Source organism: Pteropus medius, unplaced genomic scaffold, assembly GCF_902729225.1.
Source record: "Pteropus medius unplaced genomic scaffold, Ma_sr-lr_union100, whole genome shotgun sequence".
Taxonomy (NCBI): Eukaryota; Metazoa; Chordata; class Mammalia; order Chiroptera; family Pteropodidae; genus Pteropus; species Pteropus medius.
In genome coordinates, this window is record NW_024342468.1 from 96,337 (window position 1) to 112,934 (window position 16,598).

At 57.3% G+C, this 16,598-nt stretch overlaps 1 protein-coding gene across 3 annotated transcripts in view; it reads left to right on the forward strand.

Moving 5' to 3' along the window:
- Window positions 1-16,453, forward strand: part of ASS1 (argininosuccinate synthase 1) — a 47,491-nt gene extending 31,038 nt beyond the window's left edge. For all 3 annotated transcript variants that reach the window (XM_039862866.1, XM_039862868.1, XM_039862867.1), the window contains 4 exons: window positions 6,688-6,819; window positions 10,902-11,058; window positions 14,839-14,904; window positions 16,339-16,453. In XM_039862866.1, coding sequence (XP_039718800.1) covers window positions 6,688-6,819; window positions 10,902-11,058; window positions 14,839-14,904; window positions 16,339-16,384 — 401 coding nt within the window. In that variant the 3' untranslated portion in view covers window positions 16,385-16,453. The remainder of the gene's footprint in view (window positions 1-6,687; window positions 6,820-10,901; window positions 11,059-14,838; window positions 14,905-16,338) is intronic.
- Window positions 16,454-16,598: the final 145 nt, after the last annotated feature.

Below are 16,598 nucleotides of genomic sequence, written 5' to 3' on the forward strand. Positions count from 1 at the left end.
TGCTTAGGGTTAATTTGAGACGATAACGCAACCAAATAAAACCAGGCCAGGGATTAGTCAGTCCTTCAAGGTATTTTGTACTAAAATTCTAAGACCCAAAGGGAGCCAATGGCCAAATTTCGGCTTTTGGGAAAGGACGCTGGAGCGGGAGGCGGGATGCGAGGGTTTTCGCCCCGGGTTCACCCGGCCTTGCCCAGTGACCTTGGACTTACCTACCCTGGCCCCCGGTTCCAGGTGCAGGGAGGGGTGGGGTGTAACTCCTTCGGCTCTGACCTGTTCGGTTGTCTCAGAGGGTGCAGGGAGGAGGCAGGGGGGAAAAGCGGCCTCTTCGCCTCTTTCGTGTGGTTCTCGACTCAGCTATTATGGAAACAACCTAATTGAAGCTCCGGGAAGGCCTCCTCGAGGACAATGTAACTAATTAGCTGCTCCTTTTTATCCTCTCTTATCTTTGTCTCTCACCTATAGTAACATCTGATTAAATGTCCCTTTGTCGCAGTCTGCCCTTGGGAGCCGGCACAACATACATCATCCAAGGCAGACCTGGGAGGGGCCTTGGGGAGCCAGAGGCCAGCACCCTCATGTTACAGACAGGGGGACCAAGGCTCAAAGTCAAAGACACGTCGGTGGCAGGACTAGGACTCGCAGGTCCAGAGAGGCTGAGGGCTTAAACCTGAGCGGGGCCCATCGGGGTTCTAGCCCAGGTGCACCAGCAGGGACTGGTGCAGCGGAGATGACTCCATAGATGGCTGCGCCCTCTGGGAGCTGTCAGTGTGGCTCAGAGGTACCCACGATGGCACTTGCTCTCTGCTCTCTGTTCCTCGCATGCCCGTGACAGGCATCACTAGTTGATTGCGGATGTCTCAGTGCTGCAGGCAGGCAGTGCTGTAGGTCAGGAATGGCACTTACTGTGAAGATGAATTGCTTCCTCTATTGGAAAGAGAAGGACCAGCTTGAGGTCACTGTGAAATGGCATCCCGCTGGGTGGGGAGAGCCAGGTGAACTTGAACTGAAGGAGGCAGCGATAAAGGCCTAGACCGGGCTATTCTAGGTAGACATCCTAGAGGAGGTGGCAGGAGATGAGGCTTGGACTGGTAGAGTAGAATGTGGAACAGAGAGGGTGGAGCGGGAGCTTTCTAGTGGGATGTGGTAGAAAAGGTAGGAGGCGCCCCAGGTGGCCGGTTGGGTGTTGAGTTGGGTCTACTGGGGGCCGAGCCCCTGGAGGCCTGGGAGAGGCCCACTGAAGGGTCAGCGTAGATGGTTCAGGCTTCGGTGCTGGACGAGTCCCCGTCCTGGCTCCATCTCCACTGGGAAAGTGACCTAGTCTCTCGGAGCCTCGAATTCTTCACCTGTGAAATGGGCCGCGTCCAGGTCGAATGCAGAGAGCTCCTGACCCACAGTGGTTGCCGCTGTGCCTGAAGGCAGATGCGCTACCTTCTCCCCAGATCGGGGGGTGTCGCCACCCTCCAAGGTCCTAGCCACCTGAGGAGGAGATTCCTGGAGCACAGCCTTCACCCCGCCCAGGTGCTGCGTGTATTTGTGGAGGGGGGCTGTCCCCCAAAGCACAGCATGTAGTCTGAGCATTATACCGCTTTGGGCAAAAACAATCAGGATTCTGACTCCACAGACTTGCTGTGTGACCGTAGGCAAGTTGCTTTCCCTCTCTGCAACTCCAGCGGCCAAAGGGAAGGCAGCCTGAGTGATCTTGCCGTGCCCCTCTGGAAGTTGTGACCTGCCTGTTACTGAGGTTGGGGGAGAGGGAAGAAAATTACTTCCTAATTTTTGGGTGACATGTTACTTTTATTTTTTTCACGCCCAATAAATTGTAGTGAGAAGGCGCTACATCGTGGCATTGTGGATTCCCCCATGACGGGTCTTTATTAAGTCTAAGTAATGGGAAAAGCTGTTAATTGCCAATTACATCGAGGGCCGAGCAGGAAGACACTATTGTCCGTATCTCAGTGTATCTCAGCGTACGAGGGAAAATGTCATTTGTATTGATTTTACAAAGCTCGTAATTGAAGTTCGTTAAGGGCTTGGTTTATTTTGGGGGCAGGGGTTAGGGAATTGGGCAGCGCTAGCACCCTGGGTCTGGGATGGCCGGCTCAGTGGCGCTAGAGGCCGTGGGGTCAGAGGGGCAAGGGGCCGGGGAAGCTGCAGATGGAGTAGCTTTCGCTGTATGTGTGGCTGTTCACATCGTCATTATCACATTATCTTTTTAACTCCGGAGGGGGGCTAATTAAGTGAAGTAAATGAAATCAGTGGGGAGGAGAGGGGGGAAGGCAGGCAGGAGGAAGCAGGGAAGGAGCCTTCCCGGGAGCCAGCCCACCTCCTCCTCCTTCGCTCACCTTAGCTCCTCTCCTCCCACCCTGCCCCTCGGGTCTCGCCCCTGCCCACTGCCCCCTCTCCCTCCACGTTGCCGGCTTTCTCCTCTTCCCTTGAGCCTTCCTCTTCACTCGCCCCCTCCACCATCCTCATCTCTCTCCCACTCTCCCCTCCTCTCTCAACTTCCTCCTTGCTCCTCTCCTTTCTGGCTAAGAAAGAACGAGGGCCGCCTGCCCACTTACCCACTTGCCCACCCACCAGAGGCTCCGCACAGATAGAACCTTCCAGATGGAAAGTGGAGGGAGACCTGTGAGCACCGGCATTCTCACTCCTGGAGGCCCGGGGTAGCCAGCCTCAGAGGCCCACCCTGTTTCCCCGGGTGGGGCCTGTGGGGCGCCAGGAGCCTAGAGGATGGTTAGAGTCCCACCATCACTTGCCTTCCCCGTCGCCATGGCAACCGCCTCTCTCCTTGGCCCTGGTACCTAACAGGGGTGTCCTTGGGCTCCAGCCAACCTCCCCTCCCCCGACCTTTCCAAATCCCTCCCTCGGGATACTGCTTTCCCAGAGGACCAGAGCCTCTGGTCCAGGTGCCCTCACCCCACCCCGACCCCTGACCCCGGCTGAGTTGGCGGATCCCACTCGATTCCACCAGATTGCTCAGTCTGGGCTAACCTGGCAGCCTCGGGAACAGATGAGAAGAATTGAAGCAGCAGCAGCTGCTTTGGTCCCCACCTCTTCCTCTCTGGTCCACTGTCCCCCAGCTCCTCGCCCTTCTTCCCCGCCCCAGCCCTCGGCAGTAATTACGGTGTGATTGAAGATGCTCCGCAGAGAACTGCTGACACCTCTGTCTTTTTCCTGTAAACACGGGGAGATGAAAATAGACACTTGGAGCCGCTGTGCGTGTCACTCCAAAGATGACTGTTGTCTCTTCCACGGCGACACCGAGACTCAGCTGTCATTTGCTCCTTCTTTCTGCGCAGTGGTTTGTATGCCTACTGTCAAAAGCCCCAAATCCATAGTCTTTTAGCATCAGGTTTCTGTCACCGGTTTTTTTAAAGTCATTTTTTTTTTTCCCAGAAGAAATACACAAATCATCTATCCCCTACCCCTGTGGAGAGGAGGAGAAGATCTTTAAAATCGCCTCGCTCCTCTCTCTCTCTCTCTCATACACACACACACACACACACACACACACACGACAGCAGCAGCCTGAAAACAAGCTTTTTGATCAGTCACAATTAACTTTAACACCTTCTAAGAGAATGAGCGGGAATATTAATTGTACCGGCGTGTTTCATGGCTGCAGCTTTTCTTCTTGGCCCACGGCTCTTCCTGCAGCTGCCTCGGAGGGTTGACAGCCCCAAGGCTGGTTCTGCGGGCTCAGGAGGGGCTGGCTCTGCCCACCAGGCACCCTGCTCTGTTCCCGGAGAACAGCTATGATGGACCAGGGGCGGGTCGGGGTGCCGTTGGGCATGTCACAGCCCTTCCTCGCGGAGAAGTATGGGTGTCTTCCTCGAACCCTGCACACCACCAGTATTGTTCTGTTTCTGGACAATGTAGGAGGTGGGGGGTGGCCGCCGTGTTCTGGAGACAGGATCACCCCTATGTAGGCCACACCTTGGGGCGTGTGTCTGAGATGTTGCCTTCAGGCAGGTGGAGGTTAGAGGGAAGGGCAGCAGACAGTTACAATCTTCTCAAATTCCAGACGGGTTGCCTGGGGCTCAGAGGAGGCTGAGGCCAGCCCAGGTCAGGCGGGGAAGCTGGGCACTCCATGTAAAGGTGTACGTTGTGTGGGACTTCTGCCCCCCAGCCCTGGTCCTGCAAATACAGTGGACCAAGCCCACAGCTGGCTCAGCCAAAGACAGGAGAGCACAGAAGCCGCCCGGTTCCCCACCGTTGGTTTGCCCGGGATGACGCCGCCGCTGCCGTCTACGCCAGTACGAGGACAGGCTTTGAAAGTTTCCAGGCTTTTCCAAAATGTGGCAAAACTAACAATCAGAAGGCCCATTTCCAATGCAATAAATATGGAATTCCCAGTATGCGCCAGGATAAGAACACCAGTGGGCCTTAGTCATTATCTTGCTTTAGTTGACTCCTGAGAAATTACTTTACTCTTGGTGACAATTTCCAGGATAATTGAAAACTTACCCCTCTAACATTGTGGTTATTTTTGCCGTTTTCGAGGCAGATATTTCCAAACGTCCTGCACGGGTCTGTCTTTGTGAACAGGCTGCCGACCAGTCGGGCCTTTCTCAGTGGCCTGGGGCCACTGGGAGCCACTCGTTTGTGGTGCCATGCTGTCCCCAAAGAGTTGCCCAACTCCAGTGCTGAGTTCCTGTTTGTTTTCGTAGGTCTTCCGTGTCCCCCACCTTTATGCCGTCAGCACTGGCTTTTCTCAGCCCCTTCTGTGCTGTGTCTCTGAGCCACGCTGTAGAAACAGAGCCATTAGAGTAAAAATGAGGCAGCGCGAAGGCCCGAGGGGCCCCCCAGGGAGTTGAGGCTGGGGCCTCTCGCGTATGCTCGGGTTCATGGGTGTTTTCCTGCTGGGGAGGCCAAGGTCACGGCTGGATTCAGAACAGCCAGGGCCACACTGGTGAAACAGGACATGGCTCTTCCATGGCACATCGCAGTCACATCAGCACCTGATCCTTTTGACACGTGTGTCTCCCGAGACCAGGTAACTCCGAGCCACAGGGAGAACCCAGGCCCTTCCTCCCAGCCGTAGCCCCTCGACCTGCATATTCCCTTTCATGTCCCAGTGAACACTGCAGCCTAGAGCAGCGATGGGAGGCCCAGATGCTGGTCCCATGCATCTTGGGAAGCTCATTTCCCTCCCGGGGCCTCAGCCTCCCCATCTGTAAAATGGGCATGCTGGACCAGCTCTGCCGAGTCCACGCGCACGGTCATGCCGCCACCCCCACCGTCCACCTCCAGAACTTCTCATCTTCCCAAACCGAAACCCTGCCCCCACTGCCCTCTCCCCAGGCCCTGGCACCCACCATCCTCCTTCCTGTCTCTGTGAATGTATCTCCTCTGGGGACCTCATCTACATGGGACGGTGCAGTATTTGTCCCTTGATGGCTGGCTTATGTCACGTAGTGCGATGGCCTCCAGGTTCATCCACATTGTAGCATGTGTCAGAATTTCCTCCCTTTTTAAGGCTAAATAATATTCCACGGTATATATATACACCACATTTTGTTTATCTATCCGTTGATCGGCATTTTAGCTGCGTCCGCCTTTTGGCTGTTGTGGATGATGTTTCCACGGACATGGGTGTAAAATCCTTTTTTTTTACAGCCAGTGTGGAAAGATGGTGGTACAGTCTCAGGATAACTGCAAACTTGCTCCTTTAATGCTGTAGTGTTACGTGGTGGGAAGAGGGGAGCCTTTCGGGATAGTTATTTCGGGATAGTTGACAGCGAACACGGGGCAGGTGTGTCCAGGTCAGGTGACATGCTCACCTGAACTTTATTTGAGAGACCTCACCGCGTGGCCAAGAGGACGTCTGGCCACGTGTGCATGGAGATCCCACCTCTTGGTGCCTCAGCATCCTCAAGTGTAGTGTGGCGCCGCTCATCACACCTTCCTCCCAGGTCTGCTTCCTCCCATCTGGTCCGAGCAGGTTGGTTAGCAAATAGAGGAACCGAGCCTGAGGCGATGGGGAGGGTACTTAGCAAAACCGTGGGTTTGGGCCCCCAGCGCCCGCTCACCCACAGCGCAGCAGATGACACTGGTCAGGGCCTGGGGTCAGGTCCCAGCTCCACCGGGGGCACGCTTCTCAGGGCCTTGATGTCCCCACCTGTGCAGTGGGGTCAGCGCAGGTGATGGCGAGCCCTCCACCTCGGTGATCGGGATTTCTCTGCAGAGGCACGGCTACGGAGGAGCCACCGCTGAAGGCAGCGTGCGTGTGCACCCGTGTACACACGTGTACACACGTATGTGCTTGTGTGTGCACAGCCGTCCCCTCCCCCGGCTCCCCAGTGGAAGGGAAGAAGGGATATTTGGGGCCCTGGGCTCCACCGTAGTCGGTTTAATTACAGGTTTTCAGCCGCGGGCCGGTGGGCACGCGTCGCGGAGGAGGGGGAGCGGCTCTGAACCCTGTCATTTTCCAGCGTCTGCGGGCCTCTTCAAAGGGGGGCATCCAGACATTTTCTCCACAAGCCGCAGAGTGGACTGTCGTGGCCCCAGCATGAACATAATGACAGATGCATTTTGCAGCAAGCTGGGAGTGAATGGGTCCGACCGGCTTGTCTCCTGTCAGACGAGTCATTATTATTATTTTTTTTGTCATTTGCTGACAGTTTGGGTCTCATGTGTTTCTCTCTTTTTTCTCCCGTTCCCCCTGCCTGGAAAAATGGCTAGGTATCTACGAGACCCCAGCGGGGACGATCCTTTACCACGTTCATTTAGACATCGAGACCTTCACCATGGATCGGGAAGTGCGCAAAATCAAACAAGGCCTGGGCTTGAAATTCGCAGAGCTGGTGTACACCGGTGTGTAGGCCACTGCCGCCCCCCGCCCCTTCCTAACCAACCAGCACCCTCCCCGGTCCCGCCTGATCCCCCCACCCCACCCCCACCCGCCCAGATCCCGAAAGATGCAGGTTGAAGGGGATGAGAGGGCAAGGAGGGGACGCGGACACCTGCCCTGTTCACACGCTGTCAAGGGACACGCGCCAGTCCCTACGGGGGTCGGCCGTCCCTGCCCCACCTGCAATCTGTATGACTCCAGCCTGGCCAAGGTGCGTCACGGGTCATCCCCGAGGCAGCCAGCCTTTATTCAGCACGTGCCAGGGCCAGGCGCTGCGTGGGGACACACACGAGCTGTCCTCCCAACTTTCCTGGGAGAGCCGCCGCCGGCTCCGTTCACAGATGAGTGGAAGGAGCTTGAACAGTTAGTTACATAAGGGAAAATGGCCTCGCTGGGTGTGACCCCAGGTCAGGCTGTCTCTAGGCAGAACCTGGAGCTGCTGTGGGAACCGCCTCAAGCAGAGGGGGAAGCTGCCTTGACGGGAACTCAGCCTCTCGCCCAAGGAGGAGACCAGCCAGATCTTAACTGGGGCATCCCCAGAACAGCCATGCACGCAGCCCGCGTGTAAAATGTTTGGTGGGCGACATTAGCATGAACTACGGCTGGGTCCCCGTTTGACACGTGAGGAGTCTGAGTTTCCGTGCCTTACCTGTTGTCACAGAGTCAGAATCCAGGCCCCCTGACTCACATCCACCCCTTACCTTGTATCACAGGGGTCCCTAAATCTGACCTGTGATCCAGCCTGTGAGCTAAGACTAATTTTTACGTATTTAAATGGTTGGGAGAAATTTTTTTTTAAGTAATATTGTTTTATGACGTGTGAAAATCATAGGGATTTCAGTGTCTGTAAAGCTTTTGGGCACGGCCATGCTCCTTCGCGTACATGTCACCTGTGTCTGCTTCTGAGCTCCCGGAAGCTGAGTGGTTTCGGGAGAGGCCGCCTGACCCACAGAGCCTAACATTACAACGTTACAGTCTGGTCTTTCCCCAAACTGTTTGCGGCTCTCTGACATTCATCTCTCCCTAATTTGAGAAACCACATCAAACAGCCCCTCCGAGCTGTTGGGGGGAACAGGCTGCCGGCCAAGGCCAACCTTGACATCGAGGGGGGCCTGGACGGCAGAGGGACCCGGGAGAGTCAATGTTAGTGATAAAGACCCCGATGAGCCTCCGCTGCCCTCGCCTCACTCCCTCACCCTCCACCCTGAGCCCCCGAATCACTGTAACTCATCGCGCACGGGCTCCTGGTTATCGCTGGCATTATTCCTCCCTCCCATTGTTCCCAACAGCTTTGAAGCTGAGTCCCCGCTTCCCAGGTACAGACAGGTGTTTAAATACCATTGTCTCCTGCAGACTCTCTTACTCCATGGGGTTTCAACGCTGAAAGGTGGATTTTGGTGACAAAATGGGAGAGTCATTAAGACGTGGCAGGCTGTGATGGAGGGAACAGCACCTGGCCAGGCCGCTCCCGCTCAGAGGTGCCCGTGGAGGCCGAGCGAGGGGCAAGCCACTAGCCTCCCTCTCATGATAGAGCGGCTGCCGCCTCTCTTGCTGTGGGGCCCTGATCCAGGCACTGCTGGGTGTTATCTAATCTCAGCTGCACAGAGGTGAGGAAACCGAGCCCCAGACAGGTAAAGACACACGTCCGAACTTTCACGGCTGGCTGTGAACCCAGGGCAGTCTGGCTTCAGAGGCCGAGTTCTCAGCCACTCCAGGTGACCTCAGCGGGAGGGAGGGAAGGTGGGCTGGGCGGTTAGCAAGGGGTGATCAGGGGGCTCAGTGACATGTACAGGGGAGTCCCGGTGTCCAAGGCACAGCTGTGCCCCTGGCTACCGGCTCGGTGCCTCCACACTAGGCCACCTGCGTTGCATCCTTGCTCTGCCACCCACCAAGCCCTCTAAATCCCCAAATGAGTTACGGTGATTAGCAGGTTTCAAAGGAAATGAAACTTCAGGGTGGAGGAGAAGGGGGTGAGGGCAAACAAGCCTTAACCTGGGTTGTTAACATTGATATTAACTTCACCCAGGTGCCCCTGCCGTCCAGGCCCCCAGAGATGTCAAGGTCAGCCTCGGGCCTGACCCCCAACAGCCCGGAGCGGGGCTGTTTGGTGTGGTTTCTCACATAAACGTTGCAGACCACGGGTCAGCTTGACCAAGTTACTGCATCTCCCTGTGCCCCAGTTTCCTCATCGGAAGAGTGGGGATAAGCATCGTGCCTGTCTCGCAGCAAGGAGTAAACGTGTGAATATCTGTAAAGCATCTAGAGCAGCACCTGGCCAGGTGGCTATCCCAGCATGCCTTAGGGACCTACAAGAGCCTGCTGTGGCCGCTGAGCGCAGAGGCCTTGCCTCTGGCTGGCTTGATGATCTCGGGTGGGTCTGAGCCTCAGTGTCCCCTCCTGTAAAATAAAAGTCACCAGGTCAGGTGTCTTCCCAGTCCTGTCTAGCTTCTCGGTGACAGAGCCTGCCCCTCTGCCCTGGCGCTTGGCTTCCTCGAGCCCGTGTAGTCCCAGGGCACAGAGGGGGACACTGAAGCACGTGGATGGACGTGGGAGAGCCTGACGTGAAGCCCCGGGCCAGGTGCTTCCACGGGGGTGTCTGTCCCATCTGTGCCTCCACCTACTGCCTGTCTTCCAGCTTGGGCACTTAATGGTCTGATTACCCCAACTTAGGAAGATGGCTGAGCCCAGAACTCGGGGGCATGGCGGGGGCCGGGGGTCATCAGAGCCCGTTTTGTGGGGTTCGGACTGGAGCCAGGAGAGTTCAGTTGGACCTGCGCACTTTGGGGTCTCGCCGAGTGGCTGTGGACAGGCCCTTGTTCCGGGCGTCCATCTCCCTGGATCCAGTGAGGGCTGGTGGAGGCCACGTTCAAATCTCAGATGCAGATCGCTCAGAGCCTGGCCCGCGTCCTCACATTGCGCGCACACGACCCCCAGAGAGCGGTTGGTATGTTGTCTCATTGTGTAAAGGGGGAACTGAGGCACGAGGAGCTGCTTGTCAAAGTGGAGCTGCGATGTGAACTCACATGGCAGGTCACTGGAGAGCCAGGACCCGACCTCCTCTCCCCGCCTGTCCCTCCCCCACCTCCACAGGCCACCGGCCCCATCCCAGAGAGGGCCCGCGCCCCTTTCCCACGGAGAGCCCCAGCAGGTGTCCCTGGAGGCCTGGGCCTCCAACAATAGCCGCAGACCCGGGGCTGACCCAGCCCGTTATCAGGGCAGGAGATCACAAGCCATCTGGCCCCGCAGCTGCCCAGGTGGGCTCACCTTCCCAGCTCCATTTCAGAGAAACTCTACCCCTCGAGCTGTCCTGTCCCTCCCCCAACCCCGGCCAGCCCGCCTGCCGCCCCTCAGCACAGACCAGAAAGATGCAGGCTGCCCATAGGACCTAGCCTGCCAGGTGCGGGGACTGAGCTGAGCACACAGCCTTCCCTGGCCTTAGGGCTCTGGGGACCGGCCACCGGTGAAGGGTAGCCCATTTCTCTGACACCTTGTGCACCAATGGGCTGTTCCAGCCACAGACAGGAGTGCTCAAGGTGATCATGCGAAGCAGAGTCGGTACCACATGGGCCAACTGAGGTCAGACTCAGGCCCCACGACAACCTGCGCGGTCTTGGAGAGGTTGTTCAGCGGCCCTGAGCCTGACTTCCTCACCCAGAAAAGCTGCCTTTGCGAAACTGAGCTCCCTGTGGGCAGAGGTCAGGAGGTTCCTTCAGCGCCATGTCCCCCGCACCCGTCCGTGGTGCTCCCTGAATGTCTGTGGCCTGAAGCCGTGGGTTAGCGCCGCTCCTCCTGACCCAGGGAGTGACTGCGTGGCAGGGACCCACAGGAGTCTGCAGGGTCACAGGACAGGGCCCTCAGGCGTGTTCCTTGACGTGGTCCTTCCCCGGTGCCCATGGTGCCGGAGCTCAGCAGTGAACAAGGCAGACCCGGGCCGTGACGGGTGTGGCACCGGTGTCCTTCCTGAACCCCAGCCCCTGACCCCGTGCTCTGGCCCGAGGCCAGCAGCACAGTAGCCTCCTTGGGTCTCACGCTTTCCTCCCCGCAGGATTCTGGCACAGCCCCGAGTGTGAATATGTCCGCCACTGCATCGCCAAGTCGCAGGAGCACGTGGAAGGGAAAGTGAGGTTGTCCGTGTTCAAGGGCCAGGTGTACATCCTCGGCCGGGAGTCCCCTCTGTCCCTCTACAACGAGGAGCTGGTGAGGTAGGTGCCCCTATACCTGTCTCGGGGCAGGCGCACGCCCTCACGTTCGGTGACCCTTCTGACGGCCTTTCTCAACGAAGCCGTGCCTGAGTGCGGGTCAGGCTCTGCGCAGGGCCCAAGGGCGATCGATGGTCAGGAAGAGTGTCGACGCCACCTCTGCCTTTCTGGAACGTTCAGGCTGGATGGGGATAAAGGCACCGATCACACGATCGCTTGAATTAGGAAAGACACAAGGCTGCGAGCACGTACAGGATACTCGCTGGGTATAATCATCGGGGTGTGGGGACGTTTCCCTGAGGAAGTCATCTTTGAGCTGATCTCCAAAAGATAAGAGTACGTCACGTGCAGAGGCTCCGAGCCTTGGAAGAATCCGGAACATCCCAGACACTACAGGAACCCAAGGGGCAGGGGGCCGGAGTATGAGTGTCCTGGAGCCAGAGCGTAAAGGGAAGGATGTGATTGGATCTGTGTGTTTTGAAGGTCCTTCTGGCTGCTCCAGAGAGTGAATTTGAGTGAGTGAGGGGCTGGCAAGGATGGAAACGAGGGCTCCTTGGGGTCACGCTGGTGGCTAAGACCAGGTTGACGGTTCTAGGAACAGAGAGCAGCAGATAGATTTGACGGATATTTAGGAGGCAAAATCAGAAGGGCGTGGATGGAGATGGAGAGGGCCAGGATCCCCCTGGGTTTTCTTGGCATGAGCAGCTGGGTGCACTTCGGTGGCACTCAGGGAGCTGAGGGGGACCGCCTGAGGAAGCACCCTGCTCTGGAGGACGGGTTTTCCGTGCGATAGGCCGGGACCATCTTGTGGGACGACGGGTCCGGAGCTGAGGAGAACGCGGGTTGAGGACATTGGGCGGGGGTGGACATTTCGCTGTCCTCCGACGACCGTAGGGGAGAGTCAGTGAGAAGAGAAGGGGGCCGAGGAGGGGACCTTGCGGGGCTTCCTCGCCGCCGGGCCGGGCCAGGGTGCTGAGGGGGACGTGAGGGAAGCAGGAGAGGCCTGGCGGGCTGGGTCACAGGTAGCAGCTGCCTCTTAGCTGTGCCTGTTTGCGTCGCGAATGAGAGAGAGAAGGGCCTTGGCCACGGACCAAGGCATCTCTTTGGAGGTCGCCTGGCCACACAAGGTCGGGGACGGACCCCTGTGAGAAAGACAGCCACACCTAACCCCAGTCCCCGGCCGAGGCCAGCTCTCCCCTTCTGGGGGCCAGTCGAGAATTAAAGTACGAGTTCTGTTTGGCAGTCAATATTATTTTTCTCTTTCCCTCTCTTTGCCGGGTTGAGCTGCTCCCCCCGCCCTTCAATCTTTCTAAACACTTTATAAGCCATAAATATAACCGAATCAGTTTAGATCAGTCGGGGTAAATGTCAAATTATCTTCTCTCTTTCTCTCTCTGGCTCTTTCTTCCCTCCCCCTCCAAATCAGCAGCCTCTAATAATCTGTCCAACCCTTCATTAAGCCTTACAGTCTCACTCGGGGAGATTAAATGAATAAAGTAAAAAGGGAACGGAGAAAAAAAAGAGAGAAAAGCGGGAGCATTTATTCTCACTGTGTCTCCGACCATTTCCCTTTTCTCTTTGATTTCTACATCGCTGACTTGAAAGCCCTTGAGTGACAGCGTCACGGGGACCAGCGAGGAAGCCGCGAGAGGTAGCAGAACCGAAAATGCCGCGGCACAGTGGGTAGAAAGTAACGTAATTATAGAGCAGGTCAGAGCCACTCGAATGAACAAAAATAAAAGCGCAGAGGTTTTCTGTAGACCGTCGAGGCGAAAAATCATTGTAAACTCTTTTCCTCCACGTTCCCCCCCGCCACCCCCCGCCACCCCCAAACCGCAGTTTGAAAAAGAGGTTTTTCAGTTCCTGAGAAACACCTCTGGAACCGTGTCGGCAGCCTCGTGGGACGAGCGTGTCCCTCAGTGTGGGCCTCACCTGGCAGCGGCGGCTGGGGCTGCCGGAAGGGCCCCTTTGGGGAAGGGTCGGGGGACTTTGTTTTGACACGTGGGAGATGGAGGCGGAAGGGCAGATGTGCAGGCTGCAGGCGGGGAGGTGGGAAGGGGCTCCTGTGCCCTCCCAGGGCTGAGCTCAGGGACCCTTCCACAGGGGACGGGCGATTCAGACGGCGGGAGTGGGGCAGGTGTCCTCAGCTGGTTCATAGTTTCTGTGGGGAGGCGGGTGAGGGTGGGGAGCAGGGGGTCATGTTAAGCTCCATTTATCACCCCGAGCAAGGTCTATAAAAGCGATTGGGGGAGGCCGGTGGTTTAGTTTGGCCTAGTCTTTCCTCTGCCCGGTAACGGGTCAGGCGGCAGCCCCTCTAAATTCTGACACCTTGTCCCTTTAGAGGGAACTCACTCGCTGGTCTGCGGCTGGTGGCTTCACACACCTGAGTGCTGGAGGGGCCGGCGGAGGTGGAGGGGAGCGAGGGGTGGGGGCGTGGGAGTACCATGTGCCAGCTTCAAGGCCCCATGAAGGTCAAGGCAAGGGCATGAGGGGAGGCAACAGCCCAAGTCCTGAACGATTTGGGGGCAGCAGGGTGTAGAGACCCCATTTGTCGTTGTTAAAAACGTCTACAACCCACAAAGAGCCAGTCAGAGGCACGGCCTCAGGGTGGCTGAAGAACAGCAGATCCCCTCTGCCCTCCTCTTCCCAGTCTCACCTCTCCAGAGAAGGCTCCTGAGGGAACAGGCCACCTCCTTGTCATGGAGAACTTTGAAATTGCTGTGTCCTGAGGCTGGAGTTTTGCAGACATGAGGACAAGGGGCTGATTCAGGGCAGGGCGTGAGGAGGGGCCCGTGAGAAACAGGGGAAAGACCCCCTTTCCTCCAGAGGAAGGGCCTCGTGGAGTCAGATCTGAGACCACAGCGCCCTGAACGTGTCTTCAAAGAACTTATCCCGGCTGTAGCTAACAAAGGCAGACGGGCGATTGATTGCTTACGTCTGCTCCCCGCCAGGGGCGCTGTTCTCGTCTTGCTCTTGTTTTCTCAGCGCCTGGCAGGTAGTAGGTGCTTAATAAGTACCTGAATAAATGAATGAGTGAATGAATGCATGATGTGAGTAACCGCGAGTCTTAAGCACGTGCCGGGAGCCGGCTCCATCATTTCCAAGGGAGACACAGAAGCTCGGAGAGCAGGCAGGATATTTGCCTTGACCGCCATGACGGGGGGTGGCGGTGGCACCAGGGTGCACACCCAGGTGGCCCAGCTTGAACAGCTGCAGCTGGGGAGACATTCGGAGGGTAGCTACGTGGGAGGTCCCGAAGGATGGAGGCTGTTGAATGCGGGAGGTGGAAACCACAGACAGGTAGGAAGGAGACACCTGTTCTGTGAGTACAGCATTTCTCACCCCGCTCCGACATGGGGTGGTGCCCGGGTTTGAGGATGGGTTAGACAGGGTCTCACTGGCTGGACAAACAAGATGAAAGGTGACACAGTGGGCAGATCTTGACATGAATGCTGGAGGCCTCCCTGTAGCTCGAGGGACAAAAATCAAGGCTGTCCTTGTGCGCATCCCCTGGCCACCCAGGCCTTCAGCCACTGGACATCATCGGCTGCTCCTGGACACTCCTAGGAGCACCTGCAGCCCTGAGGGCAGAGCCGGCTGGGATGTATGTCCTCAATTTACCTGCGCAGGGCTCTGGTCATAGGAAGATTTCACGCGGCGAGCACTGGCTGAGCCAGGACCCGACCTGTCCATCTGTACAGCAGCTGTTCCTGGCCTAGAGGTCCCCTGGGTGCCAGGGGCAAGGCCCAGGGGTGCTGACAGGCTTCTCCTCTCTCCTTGCAGCATGGACGTGCAGGGCAATTACGAGCCAGTCGATGCCACTGGTTTCATCAACATCAACTCCCTGAGGTAAGAAGCTCTGGGTCCGGACGGGCCCTCAGACCCCCCCAGGTGTGGGGAGCACACTCTTCTGGGACCTCGACTGCTCCGACTGCTGCCCTGCCCTAGACAAGCCCCAGCTTCCGGCCCCTCCGCCCTCAGCATCCTCGGTGCCCGCTTTGGACCCAGCCTGCTCCCCTTCCCACCTGTGACAGCCAGAAGGGTCCTGGGCACTCGGGCTTTGCCTCCAGTCACTGCCACCCTCTCTCCAGCTGCGGGATTCAGCTAGGAGCCCCTTTCCTGGGCAACTTAGGGAAGTGGTGGAGAGAAAGAAAGCCTCGGATGCTCACCTGGCCAGCTCCTGCCTTCACTCACCGCACCTGAGCTGTAGGCTAGCCGGAAACCACCCTTAGGCATGTGGATCTCCACGGCCCAGTGGGGCAGCACACATCTGCAGCCACTCCGATGTGGCTTCAAATCCTAACCCTGCGGTGTGGTCTCAGACCCCTTCTGAACATCTCGGAATCCCACGCAGGGCTGTTAGCCGTACCTGCCTCGCAGTCGCAGGGAGAGTCTGCTTTGAGCTGGCGGGAATCGAGCAGGTGGCCCAGACCCTGGCATGCAGGACAGGTGCAGCACCTGGTAGCAGGCGATCGGCCTGGCATGGTTCTGGGGCCGGCTCGCACAAGTGCAAACAGGGTCATTTATTGCCAGCAGCCACCACAGACTAAGCCGTTCCCATGCATCTCCTAGGTTGTCTCATTTAATTCTTACACAGATTTGCAACTCCAGAAATGGGCCCAGAGTGGTTAAGTCACTTGCCCACAGCCACACAGCTAGGAAGCCACGGAGCCGAGTCCGGAAGGGCTCCCTGTCCAGCTCTGGGTTCTTAATCCCCAGCTCCCTCCTCACGGGGCCTGGGGACGGGAGGAAGGCACGAGTCCCTTGTCTCCCTGCCACCGGCCCTGGGCACGCAGCCACCATTTCCTCCCAGAGCCAGTCTCTGGTCCCTATAGCCAGAGAGAGACATGGAATCCAGCTCCACCACCCTGGGCGCTCTCCCCAACGGCAGTCACCGTCACCACCCTACCTCTTCGCCCTCTGTTTGTATTCTGCGACTGTAAACCCTTTTAAATGGCTCCGAACACAGTGAGTTTTCATAATGGCCTCTTCACTTCTCCAGTCTCCAGTTAAATGCTTTGTCTTCAACAATGACAAGCAATGTTTTCCCCCTAAAATAAATTAATTACATGATCCTGATTGGAGGGCAGGAGAGGCCCCCGGGCAGGAGACGGAACAGAGGAAGGAAAAAAAGGCAACTTCACACACGTCTTAACAAACAGCTGGAGCCCCGCCACCCCCTAGCCCCCACCCCGGCGCCCCAGCTCTGCCTAAATTAATTGAACCGAGTGTGTGTTGTTATTGTTAATTTGCATTTTTCTTTGTTTTGGATCCGGTTTACAGGCTGAAGGAATATCATCGCCTCCAGAGCAAGGTCACCGGCAAATAGACCAGCTGACGAAGAGGCACTGGGCCTCCTCGCTTTGCGCTTTGCCCGGCTCCTAAGTACAGGCGCTAATTGTCGTGATAATTTGTAATTGTGACTTGTTCTCCGGGGCGGGGCTGGCAGCATAGTGGGGGGTGCCAGGCCCCAGCTTTGTTCCCTGATCCCCTGTAGCCTACCAAAGTGGTCAGTGAAGGGAAGGTGGGGGGGCAGGTACGAT